The 21285-nt window shown below is 44.4% G+C and overlaps 2 protein-coding genes and 1 long non-coding RNA gene across 9 annotated transcripts in view; 2 read left to right on the top strand and 1 right to left on the bottom strand.

Annotated features, from left to right (window-relative positions):
* Positions 1-2546, top strand: part of SDHA (succinate dehydrogenase complex flavoprotein subunit A) — a 34201-nt gene extending 31655 nt beyond the window's left edge. For 2 of the 3 annotated variants that reach the window (XM_077116776.1, XM_077116778.1), the window contains exon 15: positions 693-1649. In XM_077116776.1, coding sequence (XP_076972891.1) covers positions 693-779 — 87 coding nt within the window. In that variant the 3' untranslated portion in view covers positions 780-1649. Of the gene's footprint in view, positions 1-692; positions 1650-2150 lie in introns of those variants that run through there. The other variant, XM_077116777.1, reaches the window with a different exon arrangement.
* Positions 1072-10116, bottom strand: LOC143647113 (uncharacterized). 3 transcript variants are annotated; one of them, XR_013157863.1, is made up of 3 exons: positions 8856-10116; positions 7973-8077; positions 1072-1982 (listed from the first exon to the last, which is right to left on the bottom strand). It is a non-coding gene; the product is annotated as an uncharacterized LOC143647113 (long non-coding RNA). The 3 variants fall into 3 exon arrangements; XR_013157862.1 differs by having other exon boundaries at positions 1072-1948; XR_013157864.1 differs by having other exon boundaries at positions 1072-1948; positions 8989-10116.
* The window catches only part of PDCD6 (programmed cell death 6), a 29666-nt gene continuing 18495 nt past the window's right edge, over positions 10115-21285 (top strand). The window contains exons 1-3 of one of the 3 annotated variants that reach the window (XM_077116780.1): positions 10115-10301; positions 11059-11120; positions 18351-18395. In XM_077116780.1, coding sequence (XP_076972895.1) covers positions 10201-10301; positions 11059-11120; positions 18351-18395 — 208 coding nt within the window. In that variant the 5' untranslated portion in view covers positions 10115-10200. The remainder of the gene's footprint in view (positions 10302-11058; positions 11121-18350; positions 18396-21285) is intronic. The other 2 variants (XM_077116779.1, XM_077116781.1) reach the window with 2 other exon arrangements.

The following is a 21285-nucleotide window of genomic DNA, read 5'->3' as shown; positions in this document are numbered from 1 at the left end:
TGGTTCTCACCTGGAAGCTTTTCTCAGCTTGAAAGGGATGGAATCTGGGTCTGCAGAAATTAAACTGAGCTTAGTCTTCTTCACTTAATATATTGAGTGCCTGTTATGTCTGATTCACTCAGGGGATCAGTAATTTTCAGAATTTATCAAAGGCTATTTTCTGACATTATATAGAAGTGAGACTTCCCTCTCTTAATACAGGTTATTTTAAAAATGCTTGGGAATTTTTTTATTATAAAAGACATTCATGTTAATTTTAGAAAATGTAGAAAGTATAAAAAGAATAAATAAGAAAATAGACGTTTACCTATCAGGAAGAACTATTTTACCATTTTGAAATGGTTTCTTTAAGCTGTATGTGTATGTGCACACTTTTTACCATGTTTGTACATATGCCTGTATATAAATAATCACAAGCAGGTAGAGAAAACTGGAAGAAATGCATATTTTAAATGCACCTAAAGTGTTAGTGTGTGCAGTGTTCCTTCCTTCCCGTGGCAAGAGCGTTGCTGAGGCATCTTCGGCAGCTGTTTTAAGGACTGTCTTCCACATGGGTGTCCCCCGTAGCCTCGCTGCTGCCCGTGAAGATCGTTTTCAAGTTTCTGCCACTGCCCTTGAATTTTATCTTTAATTTTTAAAGATTAAAACAGCAGTGGCTGTCGGTACTCTCATGACTAACTTTTCTCTTCAAGGTCACTCTGGATTACAGACCTGTGATCGACAAAACTTTAAACGAGGCTGACTGTGCCACGATTCCACCTGCTATTCGCTCCTACTGATGACTCTGTGTAAAGACAGCTTTCACGATTATGGTAACGGCTCATGGCATGCGCTCACACCCTACCCGTCTCTTAAAAGTTCTGCGCTCCAGTGGAGGGAGTGCTGTTCCAAGAGCTTGTCTCCCCATGGCCAGCAGCTGGCCAGCGACTGAGGCCAGGAGAAGTTAAGCTTACTTTCGTCCCTTGCTTCATTCTTATGAAACGATAAAACAGGGCACAGTTCTTAAATAAATAAAACATAGGTAAATGAACGTTTATGTTCAAGCCCATTACTATTTGACCTTCAGCATATTTTAATGACCTGAAATATCAACTCTACTTATCTTTATTTTCTTCCATCACAAAACAGAAACTTTGTTGTAATTTAAGTAAATAAAGTTTTTGTACCTGACAGAAAATGAAGAAAACTGACATTTCCTCCTTGTTGTTAGAGAGCAGATGGTTTAAGAGGTGAACATGTCAAGTATTTAAATAACCAAATGCTAAACCTGATGTAGGAGTAAATGGACTGCTCCAGTTTTTTAGGCTAGTCTTTTTATAGGTCCAGTTCACTTTAAAGAACAGATAGTTCTTTCCATAAGTTTTCATTACAAAATAATTTATTTATTCCTTCAAGTGTCTTTTTGGTAAGAAAAGCTTTGTGTAAGGCAAACAAGGCAGTGTTGCATTAATTTTACATTTGAAGAATGTTGGATTCCTGAATCATGTATCTCCCCCCACAAAAAAAAAAAAAAAAAAATAGAATGTAGGAAAGAAATAGCTCTCTGTCCCCATAGAGGTCACTTTTCTAGGAAGAGATAGTATGTTTCCTTCCTATGTCCCGTACTTGGTAATTGTGTTCTTCAAATATTAAATCCCTTATTGCTTGTCTATGCCAGTGCTGAGCTATTCCCTGGAGAATGCGAAGAGGTCCTGGAAGTCAGCCTCGGGTGGGTGGGCAAGCACAATCCTCCGGCTCGCCAGGACAGTTGGCAAGGCTGGGGTCTGATGAAGCAGAGCACCAGTGTTTGTTCAGGTTCTCGGGTGGGTGGGCGAGCACACCCTCCAGCTCGCCAGGACGGTCAGCAAGGCTGGGGTCTGATGAAGCAGAGCATCAGTGTTTGTTCAGTCTCAGGTGGGTGGGCGAGCACACCCCTCCGGCTTGCCAGGACAGTCAGCAAGGCTGGGATCTGATGAAGCAGAGCACCAGTGTTTGTTCAGGTTCTTGACCAGAAATGACATAATAAAAGCATAAGATTAACTGGCATTTACCTAGCTACTAGAACTAAGTTAGGAGTTTTTGAGTCAGTTGCATATTACATTTAGCATTATTTTATTTTTTTCTATTCTGTTTTTCGGAAATCACCTAATATCTTTGTTGGACGTAAACAGCTGGAGAAAGACAACACATTTCACATAGGGAAGAATGATTGTGCTGTGTACATGCCATACAACACTACTCGGCAATAAAAGGGAATGAACTGTTTGTCTGTGAAGCAACATAGATGAATCCCAAAATCATGCTCAGTAAAAGAAGCCAAATTACAAAAAAGAATACACGTATGATCCCGTTATTTGGAAAGACTAAAGACTGCAAACAAATCTGTAATGTCTGTAAACAGATCAGTGGTTCCCTGCAGACTGTGAGAAGGCTAGACTGTAGAGATGATGAAAGTGCAGGAGGAATCATTTGGGGGTGATGAATGTTTGTTATCCTCTGTTAATTATACCCAAAAAAGCTGTTTAAAAAAGGCTAACCAAAAAAAATATATATATACTGAATTCTAATCTCTCATCTCTCTGATTGGTAAATGTCCCAAAGTTTGACATAAATTCTTTGCACTCTGTGAGAAACAAACTGATCCATGCTGGCGGGCATGCAAGAGGCTCAGCCCTGTGGTGGGGAATGTGGCCGCATCTACAGAGAACACATATGCATTTACCATTGACCCAGCAGTTAGGCTCCTAGGAATCCGCTTCAGAGAAACTCTGGCAAAAAACACAATGGCTTTATATACACAGTTACTCGTGTGGCATGACTTGTAGTACTGGAAGCAATATGGATGTCCACCGATGGAGGGCAGGGTGCATCCATGCCATGGGACATGGGGCAACTGTTAAGAGGGAGGTAGATCTCTATGATGTAGATGATGCGTGCCCTCCAGAAAGTGTAAGCATGTGCCCAGCAGTATCCACAATGTACTGCAAGAATACATGCTTGCTGTCTTTTGAAACACTCACTAAAAAGAGAACACTAAGGGAAGTGGTTGCTCTGAGGGAAGAGGATGCAGGGGACAGTGATCAAAGTGAGGCTGAACGCACTTTGAAATAATGCTTTTGACTTTGAAATCATGTGCAAACGTTTTACATGTTTCCAAACTTGAAATTACTAAAGACAATCCCTGAGATTGAAAAATAGAAAATGAAATGAATGAACCTAACTGCCATGGAATGGCTCCTGTGGAAGGTGATGCTGAGAAAAGAATTTGGAAGGTGACCCAAGCAACGTGAGAAAAGTGGGAAAGTGAGTCAGGATAAGGGAGAAAGTCAGCATAAGGGGCCTCGGCTCATAGGCCATTCTTGGGGACAGCGAGGTCTCAGCCCACTCAGGCCTGTGGGCAGGGTTGGGGCACACCTAGCCTGTCACCTGAGGCCCTCTGCCTGCCGGGGTGTTTCTTGCAACCAGAGAGAGCCTTGGCAAGGGTGCGTGAATGCCGGGCACCGGCAGCGTCTAAGCAGCTGCAGATGGGGTGGTGGCAGCCATGCTGTGGGGTTTTTAGTGCACAGCTTTAGGGACTATCATAGTCTCACTGTGAATAATGATGTTGGCAATAATTGCTTGAAATTAAATGCCATGAGTTAAAGCTAATAATAATTGTGAGAAAAAGACAAGAATAAAGAGTTAGGGGAAAACCCTGTAATAACAAATTTTAAATAGAAATACAGGTATAAGTTGATTTTTTTTTTCAGATACTCCATTAGCAGTGAACTGTCTCAAACATTTAGACTGTAATCTCTAAATACCATTTCCCACTAAAAGAGACCAGGGATCGTTGGAAGAAACTGCTGATTCCTGGGCTGGGGCAGGAAATCCATAAGATAAGCTAAAACAGTTTTCTGTGCCCAAAGCAAGGGAACTCTAAAGACTCCTGGGATTGTGTCAAAAGGGTACAGGGGCCAATGTGAAGAGACCCCAGCTGACAGAGTGACCACCACAACTGATTGAAACACGTGAAACATATTGAAACCATGAATTCATAACTATAGTCCTTTAAATATTTCTATTGAGATATCTTCATACCCTATACAGTCCATCCAAAGTATACAATCAGTGGCTCACAATATCATCACATAGTTGTGTATTCATTACCATGATCATTTTTAGAATATTTGCAGCACTCCAGAAAAAGACATAAACAGAATAAAGGAAAAACCTATATATCCCATACCCCTTACATGTCCCTCTAACTGACCACTAGTATTTCCATCTACTCAATTTATTTTACCCCTTACCCTCTACTATTTACTTTTATCCATGTTATTTTACTCATCTGTCCATACCCTAGATAAAAGGAACATTAGACACAAGGTTTTCCCAATCACACAGTCACAGTGTAAAAGGTGTATCTTTATACAATTACCTTCAAGAATCAAGGCTACTCAGCTCAGCAGTTTCAGGTGCTTTCCTCCAGCCACTCCAATACACAATGAACTAAAGAGGGATGTCTGTATAATGCATCAGGATAACCTCTCATCTCTGTTTGAATAATGAGTTTTTTTTAAAAACCCAAACATAATTGCTCACTCTTGGAAGTAACTTGGATGCTAACTGGTAACACTGAAAATGACAGTTAAAGGAAAATACAAATTGTACTTCAGAGAAACCAAATAGTTCTAGTTGATTAGGGAAAGTCTTTACTGAAGAATCCCTGCCAAAAAAAAGGGTAAGAAATTGTATTAGTTTATTCAACTGCTGGAATGCATATACCAAAAATAGAAGAGCTTTTATAAGGGGAATTTAGTAAGTTACAAGTTTACAGTTCTAAGGAAGTGAAAGTGTCCAAATTAAGGCACCGACAAGAGATCACCTTCACTCAGGAAAAGCTAATGGGTCAGGAGCCCCTCTGTCAGCTGGGCAGTCACATGGCTGGCACCTTCTGGTCCCTTGCTCCTCGGTTGCTCTCAGCCTCTTCCTGTGTGGGCTCCTCACTTGGCTTCTCTGGGGCCGGCCTTCAGCTCTCTCCAGGTTCTGGCTTGAAAAGCCATGTTTTAATCCTAAATCCATTTTATAAAGGCAGCTGTTTCTTCTAATCCCTATTCAGTATTGTATGTTTGAATTAGATCATGTCCCTGGAGATATGCCTCAATCAAGAGTGGTTGTTTAACTGGATGAGGTGGAGATGTGACTCCACCCATTCCAGGTGGGTCTTGATTAGTTTACTGGAATCCTATAAAAGAGGAAACATTTTGGAGAAAAGGAGAGATTCTGAGAGAGCAGAGTACACCAGCCAGTGACCTTTGGAGATGAAGAAGGAAAACGCCTCCCGGGGAGCTTCATGAAATAGGAAGCCAGGAGAGAAAGCTAGCAGATGATGCCATATTCGCCATGTGCCCTTCCAGATGAGAGACCCTGAACTTCATCAACCTTCTTGATCCAAGGTATCTTTCCCTGGATGCCTTAGATTGGACATTTCTATAGACTTGTTTTAATTGGGACATTTTCTTGGCCTTATAACTGTAAACTTGCAATTTATTAAATTCCCAAGTCATTCCACTTCTGGTATATTGCATTCTGGCAGCTAGCAAACTAGAACATCCAAGCATTGGCATCTGTGTCAGCTCTGCTCTTAGCTTCCTCCAAAATGTTTCCTCTTTTAAAGAGCCCAGTTAACTAATCAAGACCCACCTAGAATAGGTGGAATCACATGTCCCTCAAAAAGTCACATCCACCCATCTTCCCGAAGGTAATCTAATCTAATCTGAAGTTTCAATCTACAGTGCTGAATCAGGATTAAAACAAATGGCTGCCCCCACAAGATAGAATAAGGATTCAAACATGCTTTTCTGGGTACCTAATAGCTTCAAACTGGCACAGAAGTTATAGAATTTAATGCATGTAACCCCTAATACAATGGCAAACTAGGGTGTGATCCAAATCAGCCGGAGGGACTGGGCCTCAGACTCACTAGGAATTTCTATTCCTAACCAGTCCGGGGAAGACACTTTGAAAACCTCTTGCATGTAAATCTCCTTGGCCTGCTCCCCTCGCAGGGAGGGGATCCTGGCTGGAACGACGCCTTCAGTAAACCTAATCCTAAATGTGTTTACATTCTTCTCAAACCTAGTATATTTTCAGCCACAATTATGATTGATTAAGCAAGTTACCAGGAAAGTCAACATGAGTGACCTGGTTAAACAATCATGAAGGAGGTAATTTTCAGGAAAACCATAGTAAGAGCTTTCATTGCAAGCAATAGATTTAATAATATATATGCCAAAGCATTTTGTAAAGTGTAAATACTAACATGGGCATTTGAGCAACATTTAAGTGTTAGACAATGAATTAGAAACTAGCACAAAGGGCGGGCCATGGTGACTCTGTGGCAGAGTTCTCACCCGCCATGCCAGAGACCCAGGTTCGATTCCTGGTGCCTGCCCATGCAAAAAAGAAAAAAAATTGTACAAATACCCCCGAAGTGTGCTGGGTGGGGCCCCAGAGTGGACAGTGACAAAAAGGATGGGCCAATTTGGTCTGTAAAAAGCAACTGTTTATAGGGTACTCTGCTAGTTAGTGAGCCTTGGAGAGGGTGGAGCACACGAAATGGGGACTAGGGGAGTCTGGTTACCACCCCCCGGAAATGAGAGTCCAGGTGCTGCCCAAAGACTTGCAGAGGGTGGAGCTGAGAGGAAGGTGGTCTCCCCAAGGTGCCCCAGTGACACAGCTCACCCCAGCACTGGGAGAACCAGGCCGCTGTGTAGGCCTTTGGGGAAGATGGGACTACCCCTTCCTAAAGCCCCGAGGATTGATGACCAGAATCCAATGGAGTTTGCCCTGCAGGTTTTTGGGACTGTTTGATCTAGTGACCCGCTTATCTTTCAAATTCTCCCTATGGCAATGGAAACATGTATTCTGTGACTGTCCCTCTTTTGCATGTTGGCAGCTGATAATTTTTCTGCGTTTCATAGGTTCCAGAACTAGAGAATTTCTGCCTTAGAACAGACCATGCCTGTAGTTGACTTTGATGAGATTCTGTACTCTTTTGCACTTCGTATTGTTACTGAAATGATTTAAGGTTTTTATGATATTGTGATTAGATGAATGTATTTTGTATGTTGAGAGAACATGTCTTGGGGGGCCTGAGGGTGGAAAGTGCTAGTTTGAAAGTATTATGTACCCCAGAAAAGCCATGTCCTTTAATCCTGATTCAGCACTGTAGGTTGGAAAATTTCAATTAGCTTATCTCTCAGGCGATAGGACACACCCAATTGTGGGTGTGACCTTTTATTAGATGGAGATGTGGTTCCACCCATTCTAGGTGGGTCTTGATTAGTTTACTGGGCTCCTTTAAAACAGAAAACATTTTGGAGTTAGAAACAACAGCGCCAAAAGAAATTTCAGACCAGAGCTGACACAGATTCCAACACTTGGAGAACAGAGACACAGATGTCTGGAGATGCTTGGAGCCCAGCAGACATTGTCATGAGATGTTAAGCAAGCCAGAATCTGGAGAGAGCCAGGGGAAGCCAAGAGATGAAGGCCAGCCCCAGAGAAGCCGAGTGAGGAATTCCCTTGGGAACAGAGGCCGAAGGCAACGAAGCCCAGCAGCAAGGGACCAGCAGATGCCAGCACATGACTCCCCAGCTGACAGAGGAGCTCCAGACCCATCAGCCTTCCTTGAATTAAGGCATCTATCCCTGGATGCCTTAGTTTGAACATTTTTATAGGCTTAGAACTGTAAGCTTGTAACTTATCAAATTCCCCTTCCAAAAAGCTGTTCCCGTTTTGGTATATTGCATTCCAGTAGGTTGCAAATTAACACACCAACCCACCCGCTCAAATGCGCTGTCTACCCCCCTGGATCCCTGCCCTGGAGAGAAGTGAGGGGAGGAGGAGCCTCAGTAAGGGAGGGGGAGGGGGAGGGGGAGGGGGAGGAAGTGAAGCTAATCTATAAAGGCAAATGGCCCCACATTGCCTACTGCCTCTCGCCTTTCACCTTTCTTTTCTTGCAGGAGTGCCCGTGTGTCTTCAACTTTCTAGCTGTTTACTCTATGCTGTGCTCTTGAATTCCTTCTTGCAGCATGGCCAAGAACCTGGAAACCTGAAATCCAGCAACAGTTGTAAGCAATAAGACCTTCCTCCCTTGAATGAATTTCCCACCCTAGAATAAGACAAAAAATAAAGTGTAAATAAAACAAAAAACAAAGACCACAAATGGCCTGATAGGCCTAGGGTTAGTGGAGCCAGCGACACTGTCAGCAAAGGGAGGTCAAGACCTGTCTTTACTGTTTCTTGCTGCAGTCTCCCTTTACTTACTGCATGAAGAATCACACCAACAGGGCTGCAAAATTATTGTCAATAATTAATCTTTATTAATATTTGTGGAGTCCTAGAGACAAAAAGGTCCAGAGATGAGTGTAAAGATATTTTTCAGAATGTTTTCAGAGCTATGGAAAATTCTAGAAAGGATTATTCAAGTAATGTGAATATTTTGAGGAGAAAACTAGAAACTGCTTGAGTTCATTAAGCCATGAAACAAAAAAACACATTGTTGAAGACGTTTGTGGCTAATTACGTTAAACTACTGGCAGAATCACAGTGTCTTAATTTCTTTGAAGAATTTAAGAGAAATCTCAAGTATGTAGCCTCACTGGCCGAGAGAGACGGAGAAACGTGGGACAGAGAACAGCTGGGAGGAGTGACCGCTGACCCTGACACAGCTGCACCCAACACTAAATAATGGGGCCACACCCACGGGAGGAAAGTCTCAGGTGCCCGTAAAAGGCCACATCCTTGGCTCTCCATTCAGCATTCTAATAAGCAACTGGAAAAAAAAAACAAAAACAGAACAAATAAACAAAACCAGAAGAAATGCTTACCAGTTCTGAGGATGAAACAAATGAAGATTAGTTGGATCAGGATTTGAAAAACCTTATGTTTTAGTTTGTTAAAGCTTCTGGAATGCAACATAACAAATGGGCTGGCCTTTATAAAGAGGATTTATTAACTTACAAGTTTACAGTTCTGAAGCCTTAAAGATGTTCGAACTAAGGCATCCAGAGAGACCCTGATTCTGAAGAAGGGCCAAATGGCTTCCACCCCTCCTGGTCCCCTGCTTCCAGCTTCTGATGCCAGTGGTTTCCTCTCTCAGCGTCTGCTTCCCTCGGCTCCTCCTGGACACAGCTCAGTGCTGGCTTGCTCTGCAGCTCTTGGCCACCCTGCTGGGCCCCGCATCTCCAGCCTAGGGCCTAGCTTCTGCTCCGGCCACGCTCCAGGCACCTCCAACGGCTGCACCTGCTGGCTCTGAAACTACGCGCCAAAGGCTTTCCCCTTTTCAAGGGCTCCAGTAAGCTAATAGAGGCCCACCTGGAACGGGCAGTCACGGCTCCACGGACTCAAAGGCCATGCCTACAACCGAGTGGGTCAACGTCCACGAAAACCCGAAGACTCCAGCAGCAGGTCCGGCCCCCAAGGCTGGGCCAGGACCAGAAGCACAGAGCTTTCCTGGAAGACGCCGAGCTTCAACCCCGCACACCGACAAGTGGGGCTAAGCCCGTCCGAGGGGCACGTTTCCGGCCCTGCTCTGGACGCCGGGGCGTGGGAACTCGGCTGCCCCGGCTCTAGAAATGCAGGCTGAGCGCCGGACCCTGCCCTGTGGCGTCCAGGACGGAGACGGGCTTCAGCTGGGGAGGGGCGACGCGGGGAACACACCGACGGCCAGCCGGCCGCGAAGAGTGCAGGAAGGACGCGCGGAGGGTGACCGCTGCTTTCAAATAGCTCAGGCCAATCCGGGGACCTGGCGGCGGGCCGGGGGTGTCCGAGGGCGGCGGGGAGGACCCCAATGCCCACGGCAGGTCGAGGCCCCACCCCTGCCGCCCCGCCCAGCTCCTACGGCCGCCGTTGGCCCTTGCTTCCATTACTGCGTTTCATACTTAAGCACTTCCACTTGGGGCCTCAAGGCGACCTTCTAGAAAGCTCTAGAAAACGCGTCGTGCGCAAGTACCGTGAATCACCGGACAGACGGCGCCACCCTCGCTCGGGACCCGCCTCTGGGGGCCCCCGGCACGTGCTGAGCTCGGATTGGCCGCGCCAGGCCCCGTGACCGCTCCGGAGGGCACGCACATCCTGTGCTCCAGGAAGTGACGTACGCTCAGGCCTCGCCCCCAGCAGAGGCGGAAGCTGAGCCGCCCGCGCGTCTTTCTGGCTTTCCTAGCGCCACGGCCCATGGCCGCCTACACGTACCGCCCTGGCCCCGGGGCCGGCCACGGTCCAGCTGCGGGCGCGGCGCTGCCGGACCAGAGCTTCCTGTGGAACGTTTTCCAGAGGTGAGGGCCGTGCTGCCCGCCGCTTCCCCGCCACCGGCCTCCGTCCCTGGCCTCATTCCTCACCCCCCACCACCCCTGCGTCTCTCACCACGACCCTCCGTCCCTGGCCTGGTCGTCGGCCTCCCCAGACCACAGGCCAAACCCGGCTTCCGTCTCCTTCCGGGTTCCTTCCGGCCTCCGCCGAGTGCCCCGCGGTTGAGGAGCGAGTTCCAGGAGCTCCCGGGTGGTCTCCCGGACAGCTTGCTTTAGGAAAATAGCAACCCGACCCTCTCCTCTGGTGCTGTTAAAATGCCAGAAGCCAGGGAAGAAGCAGGAAGACGGCTGCGCTCGGGGAGTGAGCCTTCTGTCCTGAGTGGGGTTTGAGTGAACGAATGACGGAAACTTGAGTGGCTCACTTGTTCGAGAGAACATTTCCCGTTCCGCGAATAAGAAACTGGTGCCGATGGGAGGGTCGGAATGGTAGATAGGAAAATGGAAAATAAAAGACTTCAGATGGGAAAGAAGATCCAGTGTCTTTGGGGAAAACCAGACTTGGAATTTGGCACAGGAAGTGCTTAGGATGCAGCGAAGGCACGCCTCATCTCCTTATTCCTCGGTACTTCGGGCGAGCTTGGTGGGAGCAGAACAGTGAGAGCCTGGGAAGGAACATGCCAGGATTCCAGGTTTCACGTAGGATTAGTGGGAGTTAAGCTTTTTGCCGTGATTTGCATTGCCTGTACTTTTAATGGACATATTAACTGGTCTCATTGATTTCTAGGGTTGATAAAGACAGGAGTGGTGTGATATCGGACGGTGAGCTTCAGCAAGCACTATCCAACGGTGAGTGGGACCTAGCTATGGCCACAAGGACTTCAAAATTGCAAACCCAGTCCACCCTCAGTAATTAATTGCCTTTCGCAAACTTGTTTCTAAGTATGAAGGAGTCACTGAGACCAGATTATTACTGGTATGTGGTAGAGGTTTTTCCTGGTTTCTTTTTTTACGAGGTTTCCTGGTTGCTTGCATTGCTTTTCCAGTGCCTCACAGAACTGGTTGGTTGGCTGCATGGACGAGCACAGGGATTTGCTTCTTTAGAGATGGAAGTTGGGGTGGAGGTTCCAAGGCAGGGATAAGCAATTCACCTTTGTACAGAAGGTGTTTTTCAGGTATATTCAAGATAGTTTAATTTCTTAGGTCCCTGACTCCACTGACTCCTCTGGAGAGTCAGGGTCACAGAGGGCACTGGTAAGATTATCAGGTGACACTGGCTAGGGCTCGTTGAAGGGTTTGAAGAAGGTCCCTGCAACACTTCATTCGTAAAGTAGTAGCTGTAGGATCCGCCAAAACTAGGACTAAATTGCGTCAGAAATGACTGGGTGGGTATGGAGGGATTGCCTGCAGGTAAACTTACCAGTGTGAGGATGATGAGGGTTTTGCGAGCAGAGGTGCCTCTGAGGCTCTTGTCGGGAGTGTCAGGTGGTGGCCAGTCTCCAGGTGTGCCCTTGGTAGCCAGGATCATCTGAAGTAGGACCCTCACGAAATGCCTGCCTAGGATGTTGCCCTTTTTTAATCTCAGGCAGTGTCTTTTCTGATTCTTATATTTGTAGCTAACTGTTCCAAGGGTGTGCCATTTAAGCTAGAAAAGGAATTGATTTTAAGGTGAATTAATAATGTTCGTTAATGGCAAGCAGTTTGTAGTGGTAGGAAGAGGGAGTCGGAGTCTGAGGGTGCTGGGCCTAGGCCAGGCAGTTGGCGTGCACTTCTCTATTGCCTGGCAGACACTGTCAGGCTGGGCATTTGTCGTAGCAGATTAATATCTTTACTTTTTAGAAGGTAAGAGACCACTGACGTTGTTTACAGACTTACAGTAGTGAACGTGGGCCATAGATAATGGCGTATATTTCATGTGAAATTATATAGATCACTTTCTGGAAATTAAGATGCTCCCATTACTTCTGCCCTGAGGACTTCTCTCATCATTATTAACCTCTTTTTATTTTTGATTTGCCTTCAATGTTTGAGTTATACTTGAGAGAGGCAAAAAAACAAGATTACCAGAAAGATGTCAAAAGAGCCTAGAATTTGAAAGGCGGCAGTTTAGCATATCCTGACTTACTAAGTTTTGACCCGTACAGATAATCTCTTCATGTCATATGGTAAATATGACCAAATGACCATCAGGCTCAAGTGGCAGCTCACTGCAGTGACAGGTGCTGCATAAGCACCCCTTTTCGGAGGTAATGCTTCTGAAGGCATTCACTGGGAGGTGTTTTCCAGTGAGTGATGAAAGATTTGTGATCTGTTGGAACAGTCCTTTTTCTCCTTTTTTTGAATTTTTGAGAATACTGGCCAGGTTTAGGCTTCATGTGAAACTTTCAAACTATGAGGATTGGGGGTCAAATACTTGACCTCATGAGCATGGCAGTTATCCCCCTAAAGGGTCACATGGGCCGGCTCGGGTCAGCCTGCCTGCATTCAGTCTGGTTCTTCCTGTTCTGACAGTGTGACCTCGGGCATGGGTTTCTGTGTCTTAGTGCCCTCTCGGTTACTGGGAGGACAAGTCAAGGAAGCCCATACTCTGCCCACCTGGCACATGGCATGCACTCGGGGGTGGGACCTGCTGGGGGTGGGAGCATTAGTGTTGCATTAGTGTTCCTGGGGGCCAGCGGTGCTCGTGGTGGCTGCCGCTGACCGAGCCCCTGGAGAGGACTTACAATGCTAAAGGCTTTTTCCGTCCTCCGTTCCTAAAGTGCATTGAAACAGTACCTGCTTTAGTCCAAGCTCATGTATACGCACGGAGGCCAGCTCCCAGGGCCCCATAAATCCCTTTCCTTGACTGCACTGAAGGACAACCCCCAGCCTTCCCTGGGCAGCCTCCTCCTCTCCTCTGAAAGAGTGGGTTCCTGTGTTCTGAGCAAACATGCTCGTGTTTTGTTTTATCTTATAAACCCTGAGTGTTTTAACTGATTACATCTTACTCTTCAGTTTAGCTGCTAGAAATTTTAAGTCAAAATTTTTGACGCACCAGCAAGTGTTTAGAATTCTGGGATGAATTTCTTGAACTGTTCTTGGACTCCTTACTTTCTGATCCTTGTGTTTTTCTCTTCCCAGGTAACGTGATTAAAATTTACTTTGTTTTGCTATTTCTTGAGTATCTTCATAAATTTCTTTTAATTCCTTCTGGAATAAGACAGATTGTTAGTAAGCACAGATTTTAGTCCTTTAACGAGCTCACACAGGCTTCCTGGTCCTGAGTGTGGCAGCTTTCAGCCTAGCCAGGGTTTCCCTGTGCCCCAGGACCCACGTGTAGGCATTGCTCTGAGGCCCCTAGTTCTTTCCACCCTGGCTTTTCTTGTCTGCTTCTCCAAAAGCTTCACCCACGTGGAGCCCTTGTGCCCCTCAGATACCCTTGACCTGCCTGGTCCTTCCCCTGCCCTGGCTGAGAGACTCCTTCCCATGCCACCTGCTGGATGCTGCCCGCCCTTTACAGGTGCATTTCCCACCCCTTGCCTCCCAGGTTCTCTGCGGAGTTTTATAACCACCTCAGCGTTTTATCTTTCTCTTCATCGTGTTATAATCATTGATGATTGGAGTTACTGTAGCGTTTCTAAATGTTTTCCAGTGATTGGACTTTTGAAATTAGGCTATTTCAGGAATAATGGATTAAAATGATTTTAATCCATTTATTCCTGGTGGGAAAACTGAAATTACAGAATAGTATGGCCTCTCACCTCAATTAGATCTGTGCCTCGGACTTTGTTAAAATCCAGTTGAAAGCATCCTGAGAAGTTATTTGCTGGTTCTTTACAGTGGGTCCTTTCATGCGCCCTGTTTTCGAGGAAGGCGTCTCAACACTGCCCTGAGGTTGAGTCTGCAGTCACCAGGGATGAAGAGAGGCACACAGGGAACTGGTCTTTTGTTTCATTTTCTTTCTCTTTTAACGTATTCGTTTTTATTGTGCTGACATATATCTTGTGTCATGGTTAGGGACAGGTGTCAACTTGGCCAAGTTGTGGTACCTGTTCATCTGATTGGGCAAGCACTGGCCTGTCTGTTGCAGTGAGGACATTTCATAGGATTAGGTCATGATCACGTCAGCTACATCCACAGCTGATTCCATTTGTAATCAGCCAAAGGGGAGTGTCTTCTGCAATTAGTGATGCTAAATCCAATCATGGGAAGTCTTTTAAGGAGGACTCAGAGGAGACAGGTTCCATTCCTGCTTTGGCTGGTGAGCCTCTCCTGTAGAGTTCATCCAGGCCATCCATTGGAGTCATCGGCTTCACAGCCTGCCCTGTGGATTTTGGACTCTGCATTCCTACGGTCACGTGAGACACTTTCATAAATTTTATATTTGCAAGTGTTCCCTGTTGATTCTGTTTCTCTAGAGAACCCTAACTAATACATCTTGTTTCTCTTTGAAGCAGCTTGTCACAATCTTGAGTTTGGTTCCTTCGTTTTGATTTTCACATTATTTCTTGCAATTATGAGAAATTAATTTATTTTTAAGGATTGGAATAGCTTTATTCTGGTTATAAAAGTAACATATGGTTTTTGTAAGATTTTCTAAAAAAGCTTAAAGTTGTTAAAGAGAGAAAAAATCAACTTTATTCCAACTGTCGAAAGTTAACCAATTTTAATCATTTGGTGTATTTTTCCCTGGTCTTTCTATCTCTTACTCTCTCACACACATGGTATAATAGATAGATTTAGGATTTGCGTTTTCATTTAATGTGTTGTGATTATTTTTCCATGTTATTAAATTTTTGACTCTGTCCTGTGCCATTGTCTGTATCTGAAAATCATGTTATTTCTGATTTTCCTTAATCAGTGCTGCATATTAGATGCCTGCAAATTGCAGTGTTTAGTTCCAGAGTTTCATAAGACAAATTTCTAGAGTGAGACCTGTCAGATTAAGGTATAAGCATCGTTGGTGCCATGGTAAACGCTGCAGGCTGCTTTTGCTAAGCGTCTGTCCGGTTGTGGGCTGTTCAGGATTCTGGTGCCTCAAATGAAAGATCAAGCAGGTCTCTTCATTAAATACTTCGTTAAATCTCCATTAACTCTTCATTAAATGCCATGCCCTTTTTACATAGCTCTGCCCTTTGGCAGAAATGCACAGAAGGGCTGGTCCTGGAGTCTGAGGGTGTGATGTGGAAAGCAGCCTCAGAGAGGTGTGATTCAAGGCTTATTGTATTTTCCCAAAAGGTTACAAGTTGTTTTCCAGTTGTATGCATGCTGGTGGTTGTGAAGTTTTTACCCAGCTTATTCACTAAAGTCTTCATTAACCAGCATTTAAGCTTCTGGTCAACAGGACATTATTAGGAGGCAGGAAACTCTTTGGAGAGTGAAAGGGCATGGCATTAATGCAGAAGAGGCGGTCAGGTGGGTTTTTCCTGGCCTTGGAAAGGGAGGTATGTATAAATTCCGGAAATATGAAAATACTAGAGCATTAGGATGGTAATTGACTGTGTCTGTAGAATGGTGGCTTTTTAGTTCAGTCTCAGTCTTTTTGACTGTTATTTTCCATGACATTAGTGCCATCTCCAAATTATCTGTGGAAATAGTTAAGTGTACTGGTTTATATGGAGGATAATGTGAATGTTTCTGTTTTTTTTTGTTCCTCTGAGATGAAATTGCGACAAGACCTGTAGGTGAGGTGTTCTAGTTTGCTAGCTGCCGGAATGCGGTATACCAGAAACAGAATGGCTTTTAAAAAGAGGAATTTAGTAAGTTGCTAGTTTATAGTTCTAAGGCCGAGAAAATGTCCCAGTTACAAGTCTATAGAAATATCCAATCTAAGGCATCCAGGGAAAGATAACTTGGTTCAAGAAGGCCGATGATGTTCAGGGTTTCTCTCTCAAGTGGAAGGGCACATGGTGAACACAGAGTTTTTCTCATCTGGAAGGGCACATGGCGAGCATGGCGTCATCTGCTAGCTTATTCTCTTGGCTTCCTGTTTCATGAAGCTCCCCAGGAGGCATTTTCCTTTTTCATCTCCAAAGGTCGCTGGCTGGTGGACTCTGCTTCTCGTGGCTATGTCATTCTGCTCTGGTCTCTCCAAATCTCTCATTCTCCAAAATGTTTCCTCTTTTATAAGATTCCAGAAATTTATCAAGACCCACCCGAATGGGCGGAGACATGGCGTCATCTAATCCAGTTTAACAGCCACTCTTGATTAAATCACATCTCCAGGGAGATGATCTGATTACAGTTTCAAACATACAGTATTGAATAGGGAATATTCTGCCCTTTTGAAGTGGGATTTTGATTAAAACATGGCTTTTCTAGGGGACACACTTCCTTTCAAACCAGCAAATGAGGTGACCATAGTGTTCTATTCAGATGTCACAAGGTCTTTATCCTCTGCAGCCTGAGTGGTGCTGGACCCTCAGGTGTGTTTAACCATAATATAAGCAAGGTATTAAATGCCTGCAAAGTGCAGTGTCCATCTTCATTGTGGGTCATATAAACTTTTTTAAAAACTTTTTTTTTTATTGTGAACCTTATTGTGAACTATTTATTGTGAGCAATAAATATCAGACTACATTGTAACAAGTGGTTATAGAACAGATTTCAGAGTTTGGTATGGGTTCCAGTTTCACAATTTTAGGTTTTTCCTTTTGGTTGCTCCAAGACACTGGAGACTAAAAGAAATATCAGTGTAATGGTTCAGCACTCATACTCATTTGTTAAATCCTGTCTTCTCTGTTATAACTTCTCCTCCTCCTTTGATCCTTCTCCCAGTCTTTAAGGTAGTTGGGCTCTGCCCAGTCTAACTTTCTCCTGTTGGAAAGGGCTGTTGATAGTATGGGATGGGGGATGGAACCAGCTGATGTTCTGGGAGGGCTGGCCCCTCTGGGTTTCAAGACTTAGCTAGTCCAGGGGCCCATCTGGAGGTTGTAGATTTCTGGAAAGTAATCTTAGTGAGTGAAACTTCTGTGATTTTGCTTCTTTGTCAAAGACCTTGACAGAGTGTTGTTCTATTTCTGGCCCTGTTTTGTGCCATTGCTGTATCTGCTGTTTGGCCAGTACCACACTGATGGACCACTGTAGCTTTATGATGGACCACTGTAGCTTTATGGTGTCAGTCTTTAGTATTATGTTGGCTATTCTGAGTTTTCTTCCCTTTCCCTATAAATTTCAGAATCAGTTTGTCAGTATCCACAAAATAACATGCTGGAATTTCAGTTGGAATTGCATTGAATCTGTAGGTCGTTTGGGAAGAATTGACATCCTAATATCAAGTTTTCCTGTCCATAAACACAGAATCTCTTTCCATTCATCCCCTCACACGTCTGTAAAAATCTTTCAGTTTGCTCTTAGTGAGTATAAAATAAAGGTACAAGTCATTATGGAAATGGATTCTTGGGCATAAAGATATACAGTTGACAGAGGTTCAATGCAGAGGTCTTGGGTCTTCAGATCAGTGGTCCCCTTTATGACAAGCCTCTGGTAATTCCCTGTGATTGTTCTGAAGTATCTGCTTGTTTACACTTTCAAGGGTAATAGCACTATGTCCAGACATAACTCTGGAGGAAAACTTAGAAGTAGGTTTATTGTGTTTTTCAGTATGCATAGGCAGAATTACTGGGGGAAAACATCATGCAGTAGTCCAATGCTTGCGCCTACAGGTAGACTGGCTGTGAATGCCGCATCTACAGAGGTGTGCTTCTGTAGGAGTGTGACTTAGATACTATGAGTAGTGATGTGATTTTCTGAAGTGGTGAGCAGTTACTGAAAAACCGAAAAACCAAGTGCGATCTTTTCAGTTTTTCTGGTGGTTGCGTTCTTGGTTGCCTGTGGAGCAAAAATGAGCTTCCAGGCTCAATAATTATGAACTGCTTCGAATGTCTGCAGGACATGAGGGAGTCCTGTTGGTGTCTGTGGGATCCCTCCAGAAGTATCTGGGGTGCCTGGGGGGCTCTGCTGCCCTGCTGAGAACCACTGTCCTCGGGGCTTCCCGCATGCCACTTACTTTCCCTCTGCTTCTAGTGCCCTGGCTGAAGCCCTTACAGGTGTCTGTAGAAATGCTTTTCTTACAGTTTAATCCCGGTTGTTTCTTTTCAGGTACATGGACTCCGTTTAACCCTGTGACTGTTCGGTCAATCATATGTAAGTAAAAGTGTCTTCTTGTGCTGCCTGACAAGAGCTGCTCCTTTTTTTTTCTCCTTTCCTTTACTTCTCCTTAGCTAGAAGTGGTGCTGCTTGTGTCTTTCATTCTACCCTCCCTATCGTTTATCTCCTCACTAATGCTTTAACCTGTTTAACTTATTCTTTTTTTTTAGTTTATTTATTAATTTAAAAAATTAACAAACCAAATAATGCATTAACATGTATAATCAGTAAGTCACAATATCATCACTTAGTTGTAGTTTCATCGTTTTTTAGAACATTTGCATTAATTCAGAAAAAGAAATAAAAAGACAATAGAAAAAGAAATAAAATGAAAACAGAAAAGAAAAAAAGATTATACCTACCATACCCCTTACCCCTCGCTTTCATTGATCACTAGCATTTCAAACTAAATTTATTTTAGCATTTGTTCCCCCTATTATTTATTTTTATTCCATATGTTCTATTCGTTTGCTGACAAGGTAGATAAAAGGAGCATCAGACACAAGGTTTTCACAATCACACAGTCACATTGTGAAAGCTATATCATTCAGTCATCCTCAGGAAATATGGCTACTGGAACACAGCTCTACATTTTCAGGCAGTTCCCTCCAGCCTCTTCGTTACATCTTGAATAACAAGGTGATATCTACTTAATGCATAAGAATAACTTCCAGGATAACCTCTTGACTCTGTTTGGAATCTCTCGGCCATTGATACTTTGTTTCATTTCATGTTTAACTTATTCTTGGTAGATTATCCCCTAAGTTATTTAGTTATTTTTCAAGTCTTACCTGGTTGTTTTAAAAACATTTTTACTGTAAAATATAACATATATACAAAGAAAAGAAAGAAAAAACAATAATTTTCAAAGCACACTTCAACAAGTAGTTACAGAGCGGATTTCAGAGTTTTTTATGGGTTACATTCCACTATTTCAGATTTTTCCTTCTGTCTGCTCCAAAACACTAGGACTAGAAGAAATACCAATGGAGTGATTCATCAGTCATGTCATTAGTTAAATCCCATTTTCTCTGTTATAACTCCTCCTCCTCCTTTGATCCTTCTCCCAGTCTACGAGAATCTTGAAGCAGTGCCTCTTCTGACTTCTTTATTTTGAGAACGAATGTTAAACTAAAGAATACTTACCTGGTTGTTCTTATTTTTGTTTGCTTTTTACCTGGTCATTTTTTATAATCTCTGATTGCTTGACATTTTTGTGAGTCCTTTTATGTTTCATCAAATATTTTACATGGTTGTCTTTAATGTTTTTAGTGCACATCCCAAGACCCAGTCTGCAGATGTGTTCTTTCAAAGAGGATTTGTGTTTATTTCCCCTAGGGATCAGGGTGCGGCCAGCCTGGGGCTGTGTTTATTTCTCAGTTTGAGGTTTCACGGCTGTGCAGGTAGCATGGATTTGAACTGCACATGAAGATGGGCCTGTGGCTGCATATTCTTAGGAAAAATTTATCGGATTAGCCCATCCCTTGATTTCTGGAAGTTTTCCTTTGCTGGAGGTTGGGTCCTTTTAAAAGTCTACCCTCCTGACTCCATAGTTGGGTGAAGGTGTGGGATGAGGCTTCAGTTTGAACATGGTCAGATTTGTGAGTAGGGGTGCTCGCTCGGATTTAAGCAAATAGTTATTTACTGATTAATAGAAGAAAGACAGAAAAATAAAGTCATTTACATCACAAGGCAGGAATTTACTAACTCCCAGAGAAGAACACTGGGAAATCCCGGAACCCCCTGGGCAGAGCCTCCTCCTCTTGGGTGCGATTCCGAAGTCTGACTGCTTGCAGGCGGCCTGTGTGGTGTTTTTGCACAGTAGTGGCCAGATTCCAATTAGCTTACATGACCGGGCCCAGGTGGTCCTCTGGGAACTGGGTTGGGCCCAAGAGGCGCTTCCTGGGCCCTGGATAAGTTTATCAGAGCACGTCTCCTGGGAGGGTAGCCTGTCCTCCCAGGGGAGTGTGCACTTTACAGTCCAGCAGCAAGGCCCTCCTGCAGCCCACGCCGGCTGAGCAGAGCAAACTCTGCAGCCTTAGTTTCCTTTCTTCTTTGTGTTTCAGTCCCCCCTCGCCCAAATACAATGTTCCCCTTAGGGGACTTTTCCCAGAGCAGCCTGACACTGTGCTCCAGTTCAGTTCGTCTTTTTTTTTTTCTTTTGAGGATTCCCTATTCCCTTATTTTCCTGTAAGTTCAGCAGTGTATTGCAAAGTGTGTTTCATACAGTTTTCTGACTTCTATTGGTATTGTAGCTTGGGGGCTTTTTAAAAGGTTCTGTTACCAGCTGTACTTCGCTGTTGATCACGGGCTGCTTCGTCATACCTGCGTCACAGAGTGGTGGCGTCGTGGTGACCGGGCCTCGCTTCTGGGCCGTTGTCCACCCTGCATCCCCATCTCAGTGGCCTCCGCTCAGCCGGGCTGGTCGGGGAGTGTCTGTGGGCCTGCAGCTGCCAGTGCACCCCAGTACTGGACATTCCACGCAGGCTAGGACTGCCAGCGTGCCATCAGCTGTTTGGAGGAAACAGTATTCAGTTTGTCATGTTACTTTTATGTGAAATTTCATTAATTGGACCAAACTGAGAGCACTTATGTTGCAGTCTCATTTCACCCTCTGTACTTGAAAAGAAACTAGTTATTTATAATTTTCCCTGAAGCAGTATAGACTGAATTTTTATGTGTATATTTTTTGGCCATTTTACAATTACGTGTAAATATAGTTATAGATTTGAATGTGGAGCTAGACTGATTTTACTTTTTTTTTTTTTTTGGCATGGGCAGGCTCCAGGAATCAAACCTGGGTCTCCAGCATGGCAGGTGAGAATTCTGCCACTGAGCCACCATTGCCTACCTTAGACTGATTTTTTTTTTTTAAAAGAGAGGCAGG

This window comes from Tamandua tetradactyla, chromosome 9 (assembly GCF_023851605.1).
Source record: "Tamandua tetradactyla isolate mTamTet1 chromosome 9, mTamTet1.pri, whole genome shotgun sequence".
Classification (NCBI taxonomy): domain Eukaryota; kingdom Metazoa; phylum Chordata; class Mammalia; order Pilosa; family Myrmecophagidae; genus Tamandua; species Tamandua tetradactyla.
Note: the sequence above shows the minus strand (reverse complement) of the source record. Positions and strands in the feature narration are given on the sequence as shown.